This window comes from Mirounga leonina, unplaced genomic scaffold, assembly GCF_011800145.1.
Source record: "Mirounga leonina isolate KUSES-001 unplaced genomic scaffold, KU_Mleo_1.0 Mir_201, whole genome shotgun sequence".
In the NCBI taxonomy this organism is placed as follows: domain Eukaryota; kingdom Metazoa; phylum Chordata; class Mammalia; order Carnivora; family Phocidae; genus Mirounga; species Mirounga leonina.
The window spans coordinates 30247989-30263892 of NW_023270504.1; the positions used below are offsets into that span (position 1 = coordinate 30247989).

Here is a 15904-nt window from a genome sequence, read left to right on the forward strand (position 1 = left end):
CTGCGGCGGTCAGCGGCCACTCGCTCTGGGAGGGTGGCAGAACAGCGGAGTTGAGTCCGAGCGGATGACACTGCCCTTTGTCTCAGCACAGGGGGCGGGGGGGAGGGGGCTTGGACAGCATTGGGTAGCTCTGAAAATTGCAGCTCTGAAAGTGTAGATGACTTTTACCTCTGCCACTTGGACCCTGAGAGAGAGATAGAAACTTTGGGCCAAATTGGTGATAGCTGTCATTAACCTGACCCAGATCCAGTCCTGGCTTTTTCATTCCAAAGGGATGTGTGTGAACGTGGGGGAAGGGGACAGACCAGAAGAAAGATGAGAGGCCACCTCTTCCTGGATTCCTGTCCCTTCCCCTCTCCCCTCTGCTCTCCGGCTGCCCTATTGCTTAGGTGGAGGTGTGATTTGGGGTCTAATTGTTTGAGGTCCTTTTGAAATGCAATCCTCCCCTCCCTGGCAAGAAATTGAGAAATCCGGCCCTATTCTACTGGGTCTGATTGGCAGGGCCATAGAAGGAAGGTGTTAGGGCACTGTGTTCTTCTGTCTCACATTCTCTAAAAGAGTTTCCCCTCCAAGGAAGGAGGGCATTTGGGAGTTACTTGAGGCTGAGTTTTTCCCAAAGGACGATTTTAGCAGCAAGGAGGGTATGAGGAAGGCCCCTCTCTCCTGACCTCTTTCCCCTACCTATGTTGACAAGTGAGGACCAGGGGGAAGTATGCTTTGAACCTTGCTGCCCTCGTCCTTCCTTTAATATCAACTCAAGGTCTAGACAAGGAGGGCTCAGATGTTCCTGCCACAGTCTTACTGGGCAGCTTTCCTAAAAGAATGGACTTGGGGTTAAGTGGGAATTGTTCATAATTTATTGATTCTCCTCAAATACACTTAGTATCTGGTAAAGTCTTAGCAGCACTCCCTGCGCTGGGTTCTGGATGAGGAGAGCAGGAGGACCCCAGGTGTAGAGAGAGGCATCCACAAATCACTTTCAGGGACCTAATGCGTGCCTGACATCCCCTAGATCCTTTTCATGTGTAATTTTGTTTGAGTGACAGCCAAAAAGTGAGCTTTACTTGAGGAAAGGAAGGAGTTAGCAGGCATGGAAATGCCACTGGGTGAGGACTGGCTTGGGGGAATGACTTGTGCCAGCCGGCCCTCCCATTCTCCCCGGACCCTGTTCTGTTATGAACGGAAACCCCTGCTTGCCTTATTTTCACAGTTTCTTTTTGTAGCTTCCCTGCAGACTTATGCTACCTGGGAAGCTATCCTCCATTCATGCCCTTGGTCCCAGAGTGGCTCCTGGGGAATCCTCTCTCTCTCTCTTTCTCTCTTTCATATATATGACTTCCAAGAAAGTCCTCCCTTCTTTGAAGCTGCTGCCAGAGTCCACCACCAGAGGGCAGCAGAGCACCTTGGAGGGAGCCGTGGTGCATGGCTCAGCCTTGTTCAGGGGTGCATGGGGGCACCTTCCTGGTAGTTGGGTGGCACTACTGAGAAACAGAGAGAGAGGGCGTGCTCCTGTCCTGCTGTCTCCTTGTAGGCGGAAGATGCCAGGTCTCTCTAGCAGCAACATGGCTGCGGGTTTATTAGCCTCTATCCTTGAGATGGTTTGAGTTTCCACTCTGAGTTGTTGCACGTTTAGAGAAGCCCCCCAGCTTGCTTGTCCATTCTGAAGCCCTGCATTATGTCTTGCTGGCTGAGAGCAGCACTCGTAGTCTGCACTTAGCAGAGGACCCAGTTGCTCCCCAGGAATGCAGAGCTGCCCACCCTCGATGCCCCAACCAAAAGAGGCAGAGCACCTGCAAGGACACCTAATCCACCTGAGGACAGAGTGGGATCCGAGCCCATCATGATAGGCCAGGACGGTCAGAGCAGAGTGTCTGCATAATTATGCTCAGATGCGGGCACATTATTTTGAAAGGCAATTCTGAGAGACGTGATTCAGCTCGGAAAAGCATGTTTGCTAAAGAACTGAGGAAGAAATCAGACTTCTGTAGCCTGGAAATGACAAAACATAAAAGGCCTATCAGTTGTTTTCAAATGCTGAAAGGCTGTCAAATGGGAAGGGATTAGACAGCGTAGCTCCAGCAGGCGGAAGTTACAGGGAGGCATTTTTCAAATGACTATAAAAAAGAATGTTCTGGTGGTTAAAGTCATTAAAAGATGATGGGCTGGGTTGCCTTGAAAACCCAGCCGGCTTCCCTGAGGAATGCTGTGAAAAGGAAGAGTCACAGTGGGAGGGATGTAGGTCAGGCTGCACATCAGGGCTCCTCCCTGTCCCAGGACGCCAGGTCAGGGGCTTGCGACTCCATCTCAGGAAGACTTCTCAGGCATGGCTCCCGCACCGAGGGGAATAGGCCCTCCTCCAGACGAGCCTGTTGGTCACCCTAGCATCCTGGTTGCTCATTCTCCTAGTCTGACTACCCTAGATTAGATAGAGCCCTGGTCTCTGGCAGTGGATCAGCAACTGACTCAGATGTCAGTCCTGATGGCTGAATCATGAGTGTGACTTCCCACCTCATCTGGGTTTTTCTTGTCCTGCTCCTAGTCCACGTCTGACCAGAAGCTGACCCCTGGTTCCTTGAGAAAAACTGACTTGGCCAGTCTGGTCTGGTTGCAAGCTTGACTGTGTCCTACCTAGACAATCAAGAAGGAGGGCAAAGTGAGAGACCAGTTGAGGACTGTAGACTGCTTCCGTCTCCACCTGCCAAGACAGGATTATGGGAGGTCTACTTTTTTTTTTTTTTTTTAAGATTTTATTTATTTATTTGAGAGAGAGAGAGAGAGAGTGGGGAGAACAACAAGGCGGGGCGGAGGAGCAAACTCCCTGCTGAGCAAGGAGCCTGATGTGGGACCCAGGACCCTGGGATCATGACCTGAGCCAAAGGCAGATGCTTAACTGACTGAGCCACCCAGGCGCCCCTATTTTATTTTATTTTTAAGATTTGTTTTTTATGTAATTTCTATACCCATCCCCACGATGAAGCAGCCAAGCGCCCTACTACTTGCCTTTTTGATTCTAGCCATCCTCATGAGTGTACAGTGGTATCTCATGGTGATTTTTTTTTTTTTAAGATTTTATTTGTCAGAGAGAGACACAAGCAGGGGGAGCAGCAGGCAGAGGGAGAAGCAGGCTTCCCGCTGAGCAAGGAGCCGGATGTGGTGGGACTCGATCCCAGGACTCTAGGATCATGACCTGAGCTGAAGGCGGACACTTAACTGACTGAGCCACCCAAGCGTCCCCTCATGGTGATTTTGATTTGCATTTCCCTGGTGGCTGAGTATTATTTTTTTATAAACATTTTTATTGAAGTGGAACGTGCATCATAGGAGTTTTTAAGCGGTTCACTACAGCAATAGAGAGGAACACAGTTCAGAGTTTCTACTGGAAGTGATCTGGACATTTGGTGAGATGGTGCTGAGTATCCTGTAGATGTGGTTCCCCAGTGCTCTCAAGTAGGGAGGCAGCGTGGATCCCGTGCAAGGCTGGGGAAAACAGCATGGATGATTCTGGACATTGTAATTCTGGCTCGCTTCTCCTCCTCGTCTCTGCCACTGTCTAGCTAGATAACGGCAACAATAAAAAAGACAGATGTGTGGCCCATTGAGTGGTGAGAAATTGGCAGCTGTGAGGGAGAGGTTTTTGCTAGGATACAGAGTCCTACTATTGGTCCCATGATTTCTACTCTGGCTCATTCTGTTTGTCCCACATGTCCCATAAATTCCTTAATGCCCACCCTCCCCTCCATTTAGGTCTGCCTCCTCGGAATCTACTGGCCATGTACCCTTCCCTGGAACGGATATTAGTGTGGGCCAGGGCTGGAGGGATTCATTCGTCTGTGTGTTCACAGGGTAGGGGAGGCAAATTTCTGCTCGTTATGAAGAGCAGTTTCCAACCCTTAGAGCCATGGGAAGTGAAAGACGCTTCTGCTGACATCGTTTCGCCTCCTGGGAGTGTTACCGGCCAGGTGATGGTGTTGGGCCCAGGAGAGGCTGAAGGAAGGAAAGGGCCTCGGTAGGAGGCTGGCATCCCTCCCCCCCTCTCCCGCCTTCTCTTGCAGGAAGCCGGGAGACCGCCTTCACGTACGCAGTGAGCGCCGCGGGGGTGGTGAACGCCATCAGCCGGGCCTGCAGGGAGGGTGAGCTCTCCACGTGCGGCTGCAGCCGGACAGCGCGGCCCAAGGACCTTCCCCGGGACTGGCTGTGGGGCGGCTGCGGGGACAATGTGGAGTACGGCTACCGCTTTGCCAAGGAGTTCGTGGATGCCCGCGAGCGGGAGAAGAACTTTGCCAAGGGCTCGGAGGAGCAGGGCCGAGTGCTCATGAACCTGCAGAACAACGAGGCGGGGCGGAGGGTAAGCGGAGCTCCCCCACCTCCAGGCACGCACGCGCCGCCCGCTAACCAGCTGTTCTGGGCCGAGCTGGGAGCCGTGGCCTGGCCATGAGGAAGGGGGTCGTGCTGACCACGGTGATTCTGACCTACAGCCGCCGACCTAGATGCCCGCATTGCCGACCTGATCCATTTCACGAGGCTCCATTCCCCAGCAGGGCACGTGCACTTGTCGTTTTTATGAACCTTGTTTATTTCTGCCCAGGACAGCTGTCCCTAGAGCACTTGGGAGCAGCCTCGTCGTCAGGATTCCAGGCGCTCGAAGTAGAGGTCTTGTCTTCACTGCCCCTCCTCTGTAACGGGAGCGGATAGGACAGCCGCCAGTTAAGGCCGTTAGACCCAGCCTAGGGTTTATGATTTGTGAGAGGTGCAGGCGGAAGCACAGCTGACTTTTAAGAGCTGCTATCACGCACATCCGGAGGCCCGATCCAAAAGCAGGGGTCGGCGCTAATGGCAGACACGCTTCTACACCCAGAGTGCCTTGCGGGAGCCGAGTGGGAGAGAGAACCATCTTTTTTTTTTTTTTTTTTAAGATTTTATTTATTTATTTGAGAGAGAGAGAGAATGAGAGACAGAGAGCACGAGAGGGAGGAGGGTCAGAGGGAGAAGCAGGCTCCCCGCCGAGCAGGGAGCCCGATGCGGGACTCGATCCCGGGACTCCAGGATCATGACCTGAGCCGAAGGCAGTCGCTTAACCAACTGAGCCACCCAGGCGCCCGAGAACCATCTTTTGAAGGCTGTCTCACCAATCACATGTGAGACGTGACTGTTTTTGAGTCTCAGTTTCAGTAGAAACTCAAATGTGGGCTTTGAGGTGAGCGTGGTTTCCCGCTCGTGCAGAGCGTACCTGGGCATCGGCTCTAGGCTTCCTTGATGGCCGGGCGGAGGGCGCGCGCTTTCTCTGCCTGCACCTCGCTCGTGAGGACCTCACCCCTGGGCACATGCTCGGTCTCTACTTCCCTTTGCTGCGCCTGACATGGTCTGCCTCCGCCGCAGGATCCCGGAGGGCTCGCTCAGGCAGCAGCTCTGCTTGCTGCTGGTTCGGGGTTATCCCGTGTGGAGGGGAGGGTGGGGGTGCATCAGGGTCTCCCTTATAGAGAGACGTGAGGTCTGAGTGCTGGGTGGTAGGAGTCGCTGCCGGCACAGGGCCAGGGCGGACCACAGACCTCTCAGGAAGCTACACAGACTTCTTTCTAGGCGTGTTTTCTGCATTCAGGTCTGTGTCGAGCCAGCTGGCTCAGGGGCCCAGGCAAGATACTGTCGTGAGACCAAAGATGAAGTAATGAAACAATGAGACTAGCAGTTTCCTGAGAAGAAATCAATTCAGAAAGTTTATGTTGGTTCATTGGTGATTCAGGAACAGGATATGGATATATTTCTAAAAAAGTATTTACCAATTTAAAAGATCGACTCATGTTTCCCAGTGAGCACGTATCAAATAAATGGAATTGAAATGGCTTTTCTGTGACTCGGGACCTGTAATGTTGGTTTGGTAGAACGTGGTAGGCTTGTGTAAACTTAGTCTTGTCAGTAGTGTGCTGTCCAGTTGAAATTAGCGTTGGTCATTTGCCCCGTGTCTTCCTTTTAGAGCCCATATCCGAGGCTAGCTGTGGGTGCGAGGGGTCGTGTTAATCCAGGGCAATGTTAGGAGTTTTGGCTGTTGCTCTGGTTCAAACCAGGGCACAGAGAACAGCACAGTCTTAGATGACTTTCCACTCAGGACATCTGTGGGCCCACCTCTGTCCCCCACAACTTCCTCTCTGGCAGTCTGCTTGCCAGTCTTTGGGGCTCTAACCACGAGAGACTGGAAAAAAAGGTTAAGATCTTCACTTTATCTCCCGAATGCCCAAATTCTATCCATTTTTTAAGATCCCGGTTCAGATACCACCTGTTCCTTAAAATCTTTCCCATCCTCCATCATTAGTAGGCTCTCTGCATCTGAACTGCAGTAGGTTATTTGCTACATTTTGAGGTCTGGCCTACTTCGCCTCCTCCCTCTGGCTCGCTTTCTCAGCCCAGGGATTCTGTCCATAGCTCCCCGTGCTTTACTCTGGTGGGTGGGCGCATGTGAATCCAAGCAAAGTTCCCATACTGCCGCTTAGGAAGAGGTCAAATTCATGGAAGGCTGTTTCCTGTCCTTACTCTGAGCTCTCCTTGGGGCGTTGCGGCAGATGCCGAGGTGACGGCATTCATCCTCATCCGGGCCCCATTGCAGTCGCAGGCTTGACCCCACTTCTGCTGGCTCCTCGTTTTATTGCCCTTAATTGTTTGTTTGTTTGTTCTGGCCCTTATCTTGGCCAACCTTCCTTCCATCTGCCTTGTTTCTCACTTACACACCTTCCCCGTCTTCCTCTGTCTGTCTCCCTGCCTTTGGGCCTCCTTCCCCCAGTCTCCACACCTCTTCCACAGCCTTTATCTCTTCCTTTGCTTCTGTCTGCACCGGGTTGGGAATTCCTGTCCCTCTCTATTTTTTATCCCCTCTCCAAGGAGCAGGCCTCCGCCATCAATCACCATCTGAGGCCAAAGGTATTCACCTCCCACCTCCTCACACCTACACAAAAAAATTCCGTAGGAAAGACTAAAATGGTGGCAGGAATTGAAAATTCCCTGGATTGTATTTTACAACCAGTTAATTTTATTTTTAAGTCATCTCTACACCCAACATGAGGCTCAAACTCCCAACCCCAAGATCAAGAGTTGCCCACTCCACCGACTGAGCCAGCCAGGCACCTCAACCCCCAATTTTTTTTAATGGACTATCTAGGATCTGACATCTTGGCCACAGAGTAGATCTGGGGCATACTTTGCAGGAAATTTCTCTTGGCCTTTGAGAGTCTCTAGTAGCCCCATTGTAGACATTGATGGCCAGAGCGGTGGGCTGATACTGCCTTGTCACTCAAGGGCTTAAGCACTTTCCAGATAAAAGCTGCCTAATCCTCGTGACATTACTATCAGTTACCAAGCTCAGTCATACCATTAGACAGTGCAGAAGAGGGACTTAGGGCTTTGCCAGGAGGCAAGATGTAGAACTAAGAAAATGTTTTAAAAATTAGCTTTTATCGCTTTTTCAGTTAGCAGGAAAGGCTAAAAATTGGGATTTTTTTTTGGGGGGGGGGGACTTCTCCTGTCAGAAGAGCTTCCATATATTATCAATAGTAAAATACTTAAGAATACAATTATTACAGTGTCTTTCTTCATAGAGGAGGGGTGGAATGAATGTCTCCTTAGTGAAGATCAGTGACACTTTACTCTCGGATTCGTTTTACAAAAGCTCCCATTCTTACTCTGTGGAGTCTCCTTCAACTCTCCTTCCTCAAATCTCCCTAAGTGTAGGCTTCCAGTAGAGATGCTTATCCTGTCCCCTTGGTCACTTAGTGGCAGGGTACACAGTTTTAGGCCCTTAATGTTTCCTGCTTCCAGCAGCGCCAGATGCCTGACCTCCCTCTCTAAACCAAGGACCACTTCCAGAGGAATGTCAGGCCCCAGCTCAGACTTGGGGTGGGGGGGAATATGTGCCAGAAGAAGGTAATTGCAGACCCCATCTTTGAAGTGCCTGTTGGAATGGGGTGTTGGTCCCTTTATGCCCTGGGCCTGGAGCTGCCCGCACAATGCTGGTGCCTTTAACCTTGGGGAGGAGCCTCCTTCCTTCTCTACTAAGCCGTTTTTAAGCCCCAAGATTGGAGTGCAAAAGGGCTAGTCATTCTGACTCCCTTCTGGGTGGCCCTGAACAGATTACTGAGCCTCTCTAGAGCTTCAGTTTCTCCAACACAAAATAGTAGGAATAATTCCACACCAGAAAAGAAAAAATCAGGAAGAGTTTTGACAGTAGTAACATGAGCTGATGATGCTGAAGCGATTTCTTGTCGGCACCGCACCGAATAAAGACACAATCTGGGGACTCTTGAAAAGAAATCTGAGAGAAATCCTTGGAAAATGAGTCCCGACTCATTTGGTGACAATGGCTGTGGCATAAGAAAATGTTCTGCAGCGGGCTTGCATTTTTATCCTGCCATCTGTACGCCCGGGCCTGCTGCCAGGGCCGTTGGACACAATGCGTCAGGATGCTTTCATTGAAAAGCACTTTGTAAGCAGCATTCCGGTCGACTCTTGCTTTTTACAGTTTTGATTTGGGATAACCCAAGTTCAAATCCACTCCACATTGTTGTGGTTCAGTGGCTTTGAGATGGGTTTGTTTTCAGATGAATCGCCCCTGATGGTGGGCCCAGCGGTGACCCGCTCTTGCTTGGCCCAGGGCCCCCCCCTTCCTCCCCACTCAGCCTCTTCAGGGGGTGTCTGCTGGTGCCGGGGTGCAAGAAAATGGTCTTGGTCACAAGTACAGCGTGGTTTGTGGTGAGGCCCCTATGACTTCGTGGAGTTAATGACCAAATGTTAACACAGAAAAAGGCACTGTTGAGTTCTTAGGGGATTTGGCGGAGAGTCATGGAGAGCTTTTGCAAACCACCGCCATGCCTGCAGTTTCTGTCGCAGGCTGGTATCACGGCTGGATTTTTTTTTTTCCGACTGTACTCCATTTCATGCAAAAGCTGGACAGGGTTTGTTGCTTTGTATTTGTTTGTTTGAGACTTTTGGTCAAGGTAGAAGTATCCTTTTTTCCCCCTGATCGTAAATATGACACATGTATCATAACAAGTTTGAAGTAATAAGAAATGGACAAAGTAGGAAGGGCAAGGGCACCAAATGCCATCATCCCTGGAGCATTGCCTCCCCAGTGTTTTTCTACGTGGTGCTCCTTTTATCTGCTTTCAATCTGGGTAACCGAGCTTCCTGGAAAGATCTTTCTGTACATTTGAAGACTACTCCCCCCGCCCAGGCCTCTTCCGTATTTGGCCTCTGGCGCCCCCAGGCACCCTCCTGACACCTTCCCCCGGGGGTCCTCCTTCTGACCGCCTTCTTTCTCCTCCCCTCAGGCTGTGTACAAGATGGCGGACGTGGCCTGCAAATGCCACGGCGTCTCGGGGTCCTGCAGCCTCAAGACGTGCTGGCTGCAGCTGGCCGAGTTCCGCAAGGTGGGGGACCAGCTGAAGGAGAAGTACGACAGCGCGGCCGCCATGCGCATCACCCGCAAGGGCAAGCTGGAGCTGGTCAACAGCCGCTTCAACCAGCCCACCCCGGAGGACCTGGTCTACGTGGACCCCAGCCCGGACTACTGCCTGCGCAACGAGACCACGGGCTCGCTGGGCACGCAGGGCCGCCTGTGCAACAAGACGTCGGAGGGCATGGACGGCTGCGAGCTCATGTGCTGCGGCCGCGGCTACGACCAGTTCAAGAGCGTGCAGGTGGAGCGCTGCCACTGCAAGTTCCACTGGTGCTGCTACGTCAAGTGCAGGAAGTGCACGCAGATCGTCGACCAGTACGTCTGTAAATAGCCAGCGGGGGGCGCTCTTCCGGCCGCTTCTCCACTCTGCCTCACAAAGTTTATATTATATAAATCTATATAAATCTATTTTATATTTGTATAAATAAAGGGATGGATGATAAATAATTAAAAGAAGAAAATGGAAAGGAAAAGCTTATTTAAGAGACGCTGCTGGAGATGTTTGAGGATTGCACTGTGCCGGGGCGGGGCGCGGGGCAGGGGCTTTCCCCCCTCCCTCAGGACGTCGGGACTTGGGGCTAGTCGCTGTCTATCCACCGTGGCCTTGAGGAGTGGCGGGTAGATGGAGAAGATGATTTTGTCTGGAGTCTGCCGGCCGGATGACCGCCCTGTGACCCCCGTCATTAGGCCAGGAGGCCTGCGCAAGGTGGCAGGAACTGCGCTTACACCATCCCGTCTTCAGGGTCTTGTCCAGAATACGGATTGGTTCCGGAAGAGGCCCGGTATTTTCTTCCCCTTTCACTCGTGTGCATCCCGGCAGAACCCACAGTTACAGGAATGAGCAGAGGTCGATGTCATCTCTGACAGGTGACCACACAGAGGGACCCGCGCCTCCCCAGACTCCCAGGCCTATCTGTCCAGCGAGAATGTCTGTCCCTCCACAGTTCACTAGGTCCTGCCAACGGTTCCCTGAACCGAGGGGAAAGGGGGTCAACTGGCCTGACGTGTTAGGAGAGAGATGAACTGAATGTTTGTGCCGGAGCCGTCGTCGAGAGCCAGGAGCGTCCCTGGAGCGAGTGAACGTTGCACTGTGCTCCCATGGGGAGAGGAAACGGGGTGCTGCTGCAGTCACTTCCTCCACCACGGGGCCCCCCGAGCGACAGGAGGTGCGGCCAGCTCAGGCTCGGCTGGCCTGGCACGCTCTTTCCATCTCTGCCCCGGATGTACAGTGTCTCTCTGACATTAAATACCCTTCACTGGAGTCTCTCTCCCTTTCCTTCTTTGGACACATGATTATCTTTCATGAGTCTCCTTTTCTTTTTGATCTGATCCTTAGAACCCTGCTACGCAGCGCGTCCGTGTGGGAGAGGGTAAGGAAATGGACACTTTTTAGGGCTCTAGTCTGGTGGTTGGAGACAGAGACAGAATATTATGAGAACTGAATAAGGTAAAGCATTTAAGCACTCTCCCCAAGGGCCAACACAAAGTTAAATACTCGTAAATACTAGCTATTAACTCTTACTATTAGGAACAAAAGATTCAGAGATTTCAGTTTAAAACTCATGTTGACCTTCCTTTCTCGCATCCTACAGCCCACCCGGTCACCTCTGGTTTATTCACTGGGTTCTTGGTAAAGCACAGGTGATGGGGACACTCTCTGCAGGCTTCTCTGTGTTGCCATGTCCAGTCTCAGACTCCAGGATCTGGAGCCGAGAGAGAGAGGAAGCAGAGCTCAGGGATAATCCACGAAGGGAAATGTTATATTCTAGAAAGGGAGGCAGTAGTTTCTGGGACACATTGATCCAGGTGCACTGGAGTGATCAGCCTGCAGGTGACCCAGTAAATCATCCCATAAAGACACCGGTTTTATTCTAGAAAAATTTACTTCTGGGGAAATAGTGGAATTAGGGAGTCCACTTGGGTTATAATGAGCAAATTATGTTGCAAAACAATCTAGAAGAGATTCTGTCAGAATCAGAATCATGGCCATGTATATGACTTGTGACTTTAGGGCCTAAAGAAGAACCTCCTGACGTGTCATCAAAGAACATCAGACCTCGGGTTATTTCGCCCTATTCCTCACACTATTACTCAGATTCCTTTGGTTGACATTTTCAAGATGAATAGTCCATGAAAGAAAGTGATTGAAGTCGACTGGCCTACAAAAGATCCAAACCATGTCCTTGGCTTCATTAGCTGGCATTTAGCCAAACGAACTTGGTCACACAGATCAACCATGATAATAAGAGCGGGCTGGCACTATGGCTCTTCCCTACATCACCGTCGTAACTCCTGGAGGGTTACCTTATGTCAGGTGCTTCGAGTGTTTAAGAGCCGAAATCCAGTTCATCTTTAGAAACTTCAGGAAATTAGCCGTGAGAGACTAGTCCAGAGAAAGTGACTTTCATGTTCACGAAAGGAGAGGCATCATCCCTGAATTCTTTTGAGGTCTTCCTGCAGAGTCATGGCAAGGGGATTGAGTAAATAGTAAATATTTTCTTTCTGACCTAGGGAGCAAGTCGTGTGTTCAAATACCAATGCGATTGTTGCAGCCACTGACCACCAAGGTTAGGAAAGATTGAATTGCCCAAATAGATTGGGATGAAGTTATGGTTACATGTGTGTTAAGCCCTGGTGAGCTGGCAGTTGTCTGTGATGTGACCAGAAATGTGTAGGAATGTGGCTAGAAAATCTGAAGACCAACCTGAGACCGTGAGCTTCTGCTCAGAAACCACACACTGGGGTTGCCTGGGCGGCTCAGTTAGTTAAGTGGCTGCCTTCAGCTCAGGTCACGATCCTGGGATCGAGTCGCGCATTGGGTTTCTTGCTCGGTGGGGACCCTGCTTCCCCTCTGCTTGCTTATCCCCTGCTTGTGTTCTCTCTCTGACAAATAAATAAATAAAATCTTAAAAAAAAAAAAAGAAAGAAAAAAGAAACCACACACTGTTAGAGCATGGACAGAATGTGGCAGTCAGAGCTCCTGCTCTTCCAGATGAGGACCTCCAAATCTTGAGCAGGTCCCAAACGTCCCAGGCCTCCAGCCTCAGAACTTTGTATCCAGTTGGTCTGGGGTAGAGCTGGGGCAACTGTCTGAATCTTTAACAAGGCCCTGAGGGGCTCCTCTGCTGGTGGTCCAGAGCCTGCCCTGGACCTATGGTCAGGATGAGCTGGCCCACGATCCACAGGGAGAGAGGCATCCAGGTCCTCTCAGCTACCCTGTGTAGGATTTTTCTAGTACCTGAAATGTATTATGATTAACACGTAGTCTGACTGAAGGATCACGGATGTGATGGATCATGGATGTAATGCCTGGATGTAAAGCAGTCCTAGCCATCCCAGGGATCCTTTCTATTGAGGGGAAAAAGCATTCTGGCACAGAGCAGAACTGTTTTGCCCTGGGATGTTCTACGTCCCTCCTCTGCCTAGGAGCAGTAGGGGGAAGCCTACAGATCTATTACAAATATAGTAAGGTAATATTCTCTTAGCTATTTGTTTGCATGTATCCATCTTGTCTTCAAGATAAAATTAGGAGAGCGGTGGGGCGCCTGGGTGGCTCAGATGGTTAAGCGTCTGCCTTCGGCTCAGGTCGTGATCTCAGGGTCCTGGGATCGAGTCCCGCATCGGGCTCCCTGCTCCTTGGGAGCCTGCTTCTCCCTCTGCCTCTCTCTCTCTCTCTCTCTGTCTCTCATGAATAAATAAATAAATAATCTTAAAAAAAAAAATTAGGAGAGCGGTATGTCTGACTGCCTCCATTTAAAAGTTGACAAGAGAGTCGGAAGGCAGTCACAGCTAGGCTTAAGGTGAGGGCAGGCCTCTGTTCACAAAGGCATTCTGATGGAAGTCGCTCAAGAATTTGGATTCGAAACCCTAGTTTGGAGAACTCAGTTCCCAGTCGGCTGCTCTCTATCCCAGGAGGTGAGAAACAAAACTTGCTCTGTTTATTCCTCCCTGCTTGCTGTCTCACTTTGTCATCTGTGGCTGAGAGGGCTCCACGACACACCGCTCTCCCAGCTGCAGTCGTTCATCAAAAAAGAAACCTACTGCTTGGGCAGAGAGCCACACGATCTCAAGAAGGTGGAAGAAAATAGTTATTTCCATCTTAAAACGGGCTCTGACGCATAGCCAGACCCCACTGACACTGGTCACATGTATCTCAGGAGAACTTCAGTGTGTACATGCATGTCCGTGGGTGGGTGTATGGGGGTGTGCATGCGTGCTCATGCACACCCATGCACGCAGGAATGGATGTTTCTCATCAGTTTTGGAGGGGATGTGGGGAGGCACTTGAGGCAAGGAAGCTATAACAAAAAAGTAAAAATCACTGTCACCCCTTCTGGCCGAAATGCTGCAGAATATGGATGGTCCGTCTTTACTGGAAGTCCTTGCGCTCTGGTTGGCGAATGATGACAAGCTTCCCATCTCTGGAAGGAATGTTGGGAAGCTGAGAAGGGCCACCTGAGCCACTCTTGCTTGCTAAATATTCTTGGTAGTCCTTTATTATTCTGGAACCCCTGCACTGTATTTATACCAAAACAATAAGTAAAGGATGCTTTAATTCCTGGTTTTACAGAAGATTTGTGGGTAATTTGCCCATAAGCAGGAAGGTTTTGCATAGATGTGAGGGTCAGACATTAGGCAACAGCAAGACTGAGCTCTCAGCTCTCGCACAGCTAATTTTCTAGATTCTTTGGGCATTCATCCTATAGATTATCCACATTCTTTTCTTTCTCCCTCCTGCTGTCTGCCTTTTGGTCTTCAGTCTGTTCATTTGCAACTCTACCACAGGCAGCGACAGAAGATAGAACCAAATCAGTTCATTTGGGCCTCCTAAGTAGTTTTGATAAATAACTGAGTGGGAAAAGGAGGGGCTAAAATTAGATTTTAAAATTATCTGTGAATTCAATGTGTCACTTACGTGTATTATCTACTACTCCCCAGGATAACTGAAAATAGATAGAAGCTGTCTGCAGCCAAAGTAGGTAGGAAACCACAGTGTCTGTGAAGACAGAGTTTGCCTCCGTGTGGGGCCTCTCAACAAAGCATCAGAAGGGGCCTGCAAAAGAAATACGCTACAGGAAGGGTGAATTTTTTTTTTTAAGATTTATTTATCTACCTTAGAGAAAGAGAGAGCACAAACAAGGGGAGGGGCAGAGGGAGAGAAAGAGGGGAAGCAGACTCCCCGGCTGAGGAGGGAGCCCAATTGGGGGGGTGCGGCTCTATCCTGTTAGACCCTGAGATCTGAGCAGAAACCAAGAGTCCAAGGTCCAGCTGACTGAGCCACCCAGGTGCCCCAGGGTAAACTTTTTAATTCAATTATAAAGTCAAAAGGAAGAGGTATTGGTTTTTTTTTTTTTTTTTTTTTGACAGGAAGTAGGTTTTATTGGTGGGCATGAGTCGGGAGGGGGCAGTGCCGAGGTTCTCATGAGTGCAGAGCCCTCCATTTGTCCAAGGGGCCACGATTAGGGATGTATTTGACCCCACAGCCATCTGGGATAAGCCGCTTTTCAGCCACCATGTCTTCAAATTCATCCGCATTAAACTTAGTAAAGCCCCACTTCTTGGAGATGTGGATCTTCTGGCAGCCAGGGAACTTGAACTTGGCCCTGCGTAGGGCCTCAATCACATGCTCCTTGTTCTGCAGCTTGGTACGGATGGACATGATGACTTGGCCAATGTGGACCCTGGCTACTGAGCCCTGGGGCTTTCCAAAGGCACCCCGCATACCTGTCTGCAGCCTAGATTGGAGATAGCATGAAGTCAGACCTCAGTGTCCACTGGAAAGAGCTGTCTCCAAGGTCCCTTAGGGCAACCCATACAATCAACAGGCTGCATACACTACCAAGGAGGCTACTGTTTGCAGCCATGGCACACTGGGCCCCCATGGACAAAGAGCACAGTCGGCTTAATTGGCTGCAGAGGAAGAGGTATTGTTTTAAGTGGCCCTGTGACTCCAGTATATTTTCTAAGACTTGGGGTGTCGGGTCAACCAGCCCTTCCGCTGGTACTCGATTTGAAGTTTATGTCCTTTTCTCATATACTTATGTTATTTCCAGAGACCGTTTGAGTAGAAAGGAAGTTTCATAGAGGATTTTTTAAAAAAGATTTTATTTATTTATTTGACAGACAGAGAGAGAGGGAGCACAAGCAGGGGGAGTGGGAGATGGAGAAGCAGGCTTCCTGCTGAGCAGGTAGCCCAATGTGAGGCTCGACCCCAGGACCCTGGGATCATGACCTGAGCCGAAGGCAGCCGCTTAACAACTGAGCCACCCAGGCGCCCCCATAAAGGATTTTTAAAAATCTCTTTTGTTTCCAGCTGTCTCCTAGAACCTTAAAAAATGCCTCGCACAGAGAAAGCATTCAATAAATACTTGCTGAATAAATGAATAAAAGATGATTTTTACTAAACAGATGAGGAAATCGAGGGATAAGATTAACTGCCCAGGCTCAAAGCTGTAAGCAACAGAAATC

The 15904-nt window shown here is 50.3% G+C and overlaps 2 protein-coding genes and 1 non-coding gene across 6 annotated transcripts in view; 1 reads left to right on the forward strand and 2 right to left on the reverse strand.

Annotated features, from left to right (window-relative positions):
• The window catches only part of WNT5B (Wnt family member 5B), a 106597-nt gene extending 95900 nt beyond the window's left edge, over positions 1-10697 (forward strand). For all 4 annotated transcript variants that reach the window (XM_035028528.1, XM_035028525.1, XM_035028529.1 and 1 more), the window contains 2 exons: positions 4053-4345; positions 9309-10697. In XM_035028528.1, the coding sequence (XP_034884419.1) occupies positions 4053-4345; positions 9309-9767 (752 nt within the window). In that variant the 3' untranslated portion in view covers positions 9768-10697. The remainder of the gene's footprint in view (positions 1-4052; positions 4346-9308) is intronic.
• Positions 10698-14777: 4080 nt separating this feature from the next.
• LOC118025803 (60S ribosomal protein L10-like) lies at positions 14778-15168 on the reverse strand. Its single transcript, XM_035028530.1, has one exon. It carries the CDS (start codon positions 15156-15158, stop codon positions 14856-14858), a length of 303 nt encoding a protein of 100 aa, XP_034884421.1. The 5' UTR covers positions 15159-15168; the 3' UTR covers positions 14778-14855.
• Positions 15169-15218: 50 nt separating this feature from the next.
• LOC118025861 lies at positions 15219-15352 on the reverse strand. Its single transcript, XR_004683422.1, has one exon. It is a non-coding gene; the product is annotated as a small nucleolar RNA SNORA70 (small nucleolar RNA).
• Positions 15353-15904: the final 552 nt, after the last annotated feature.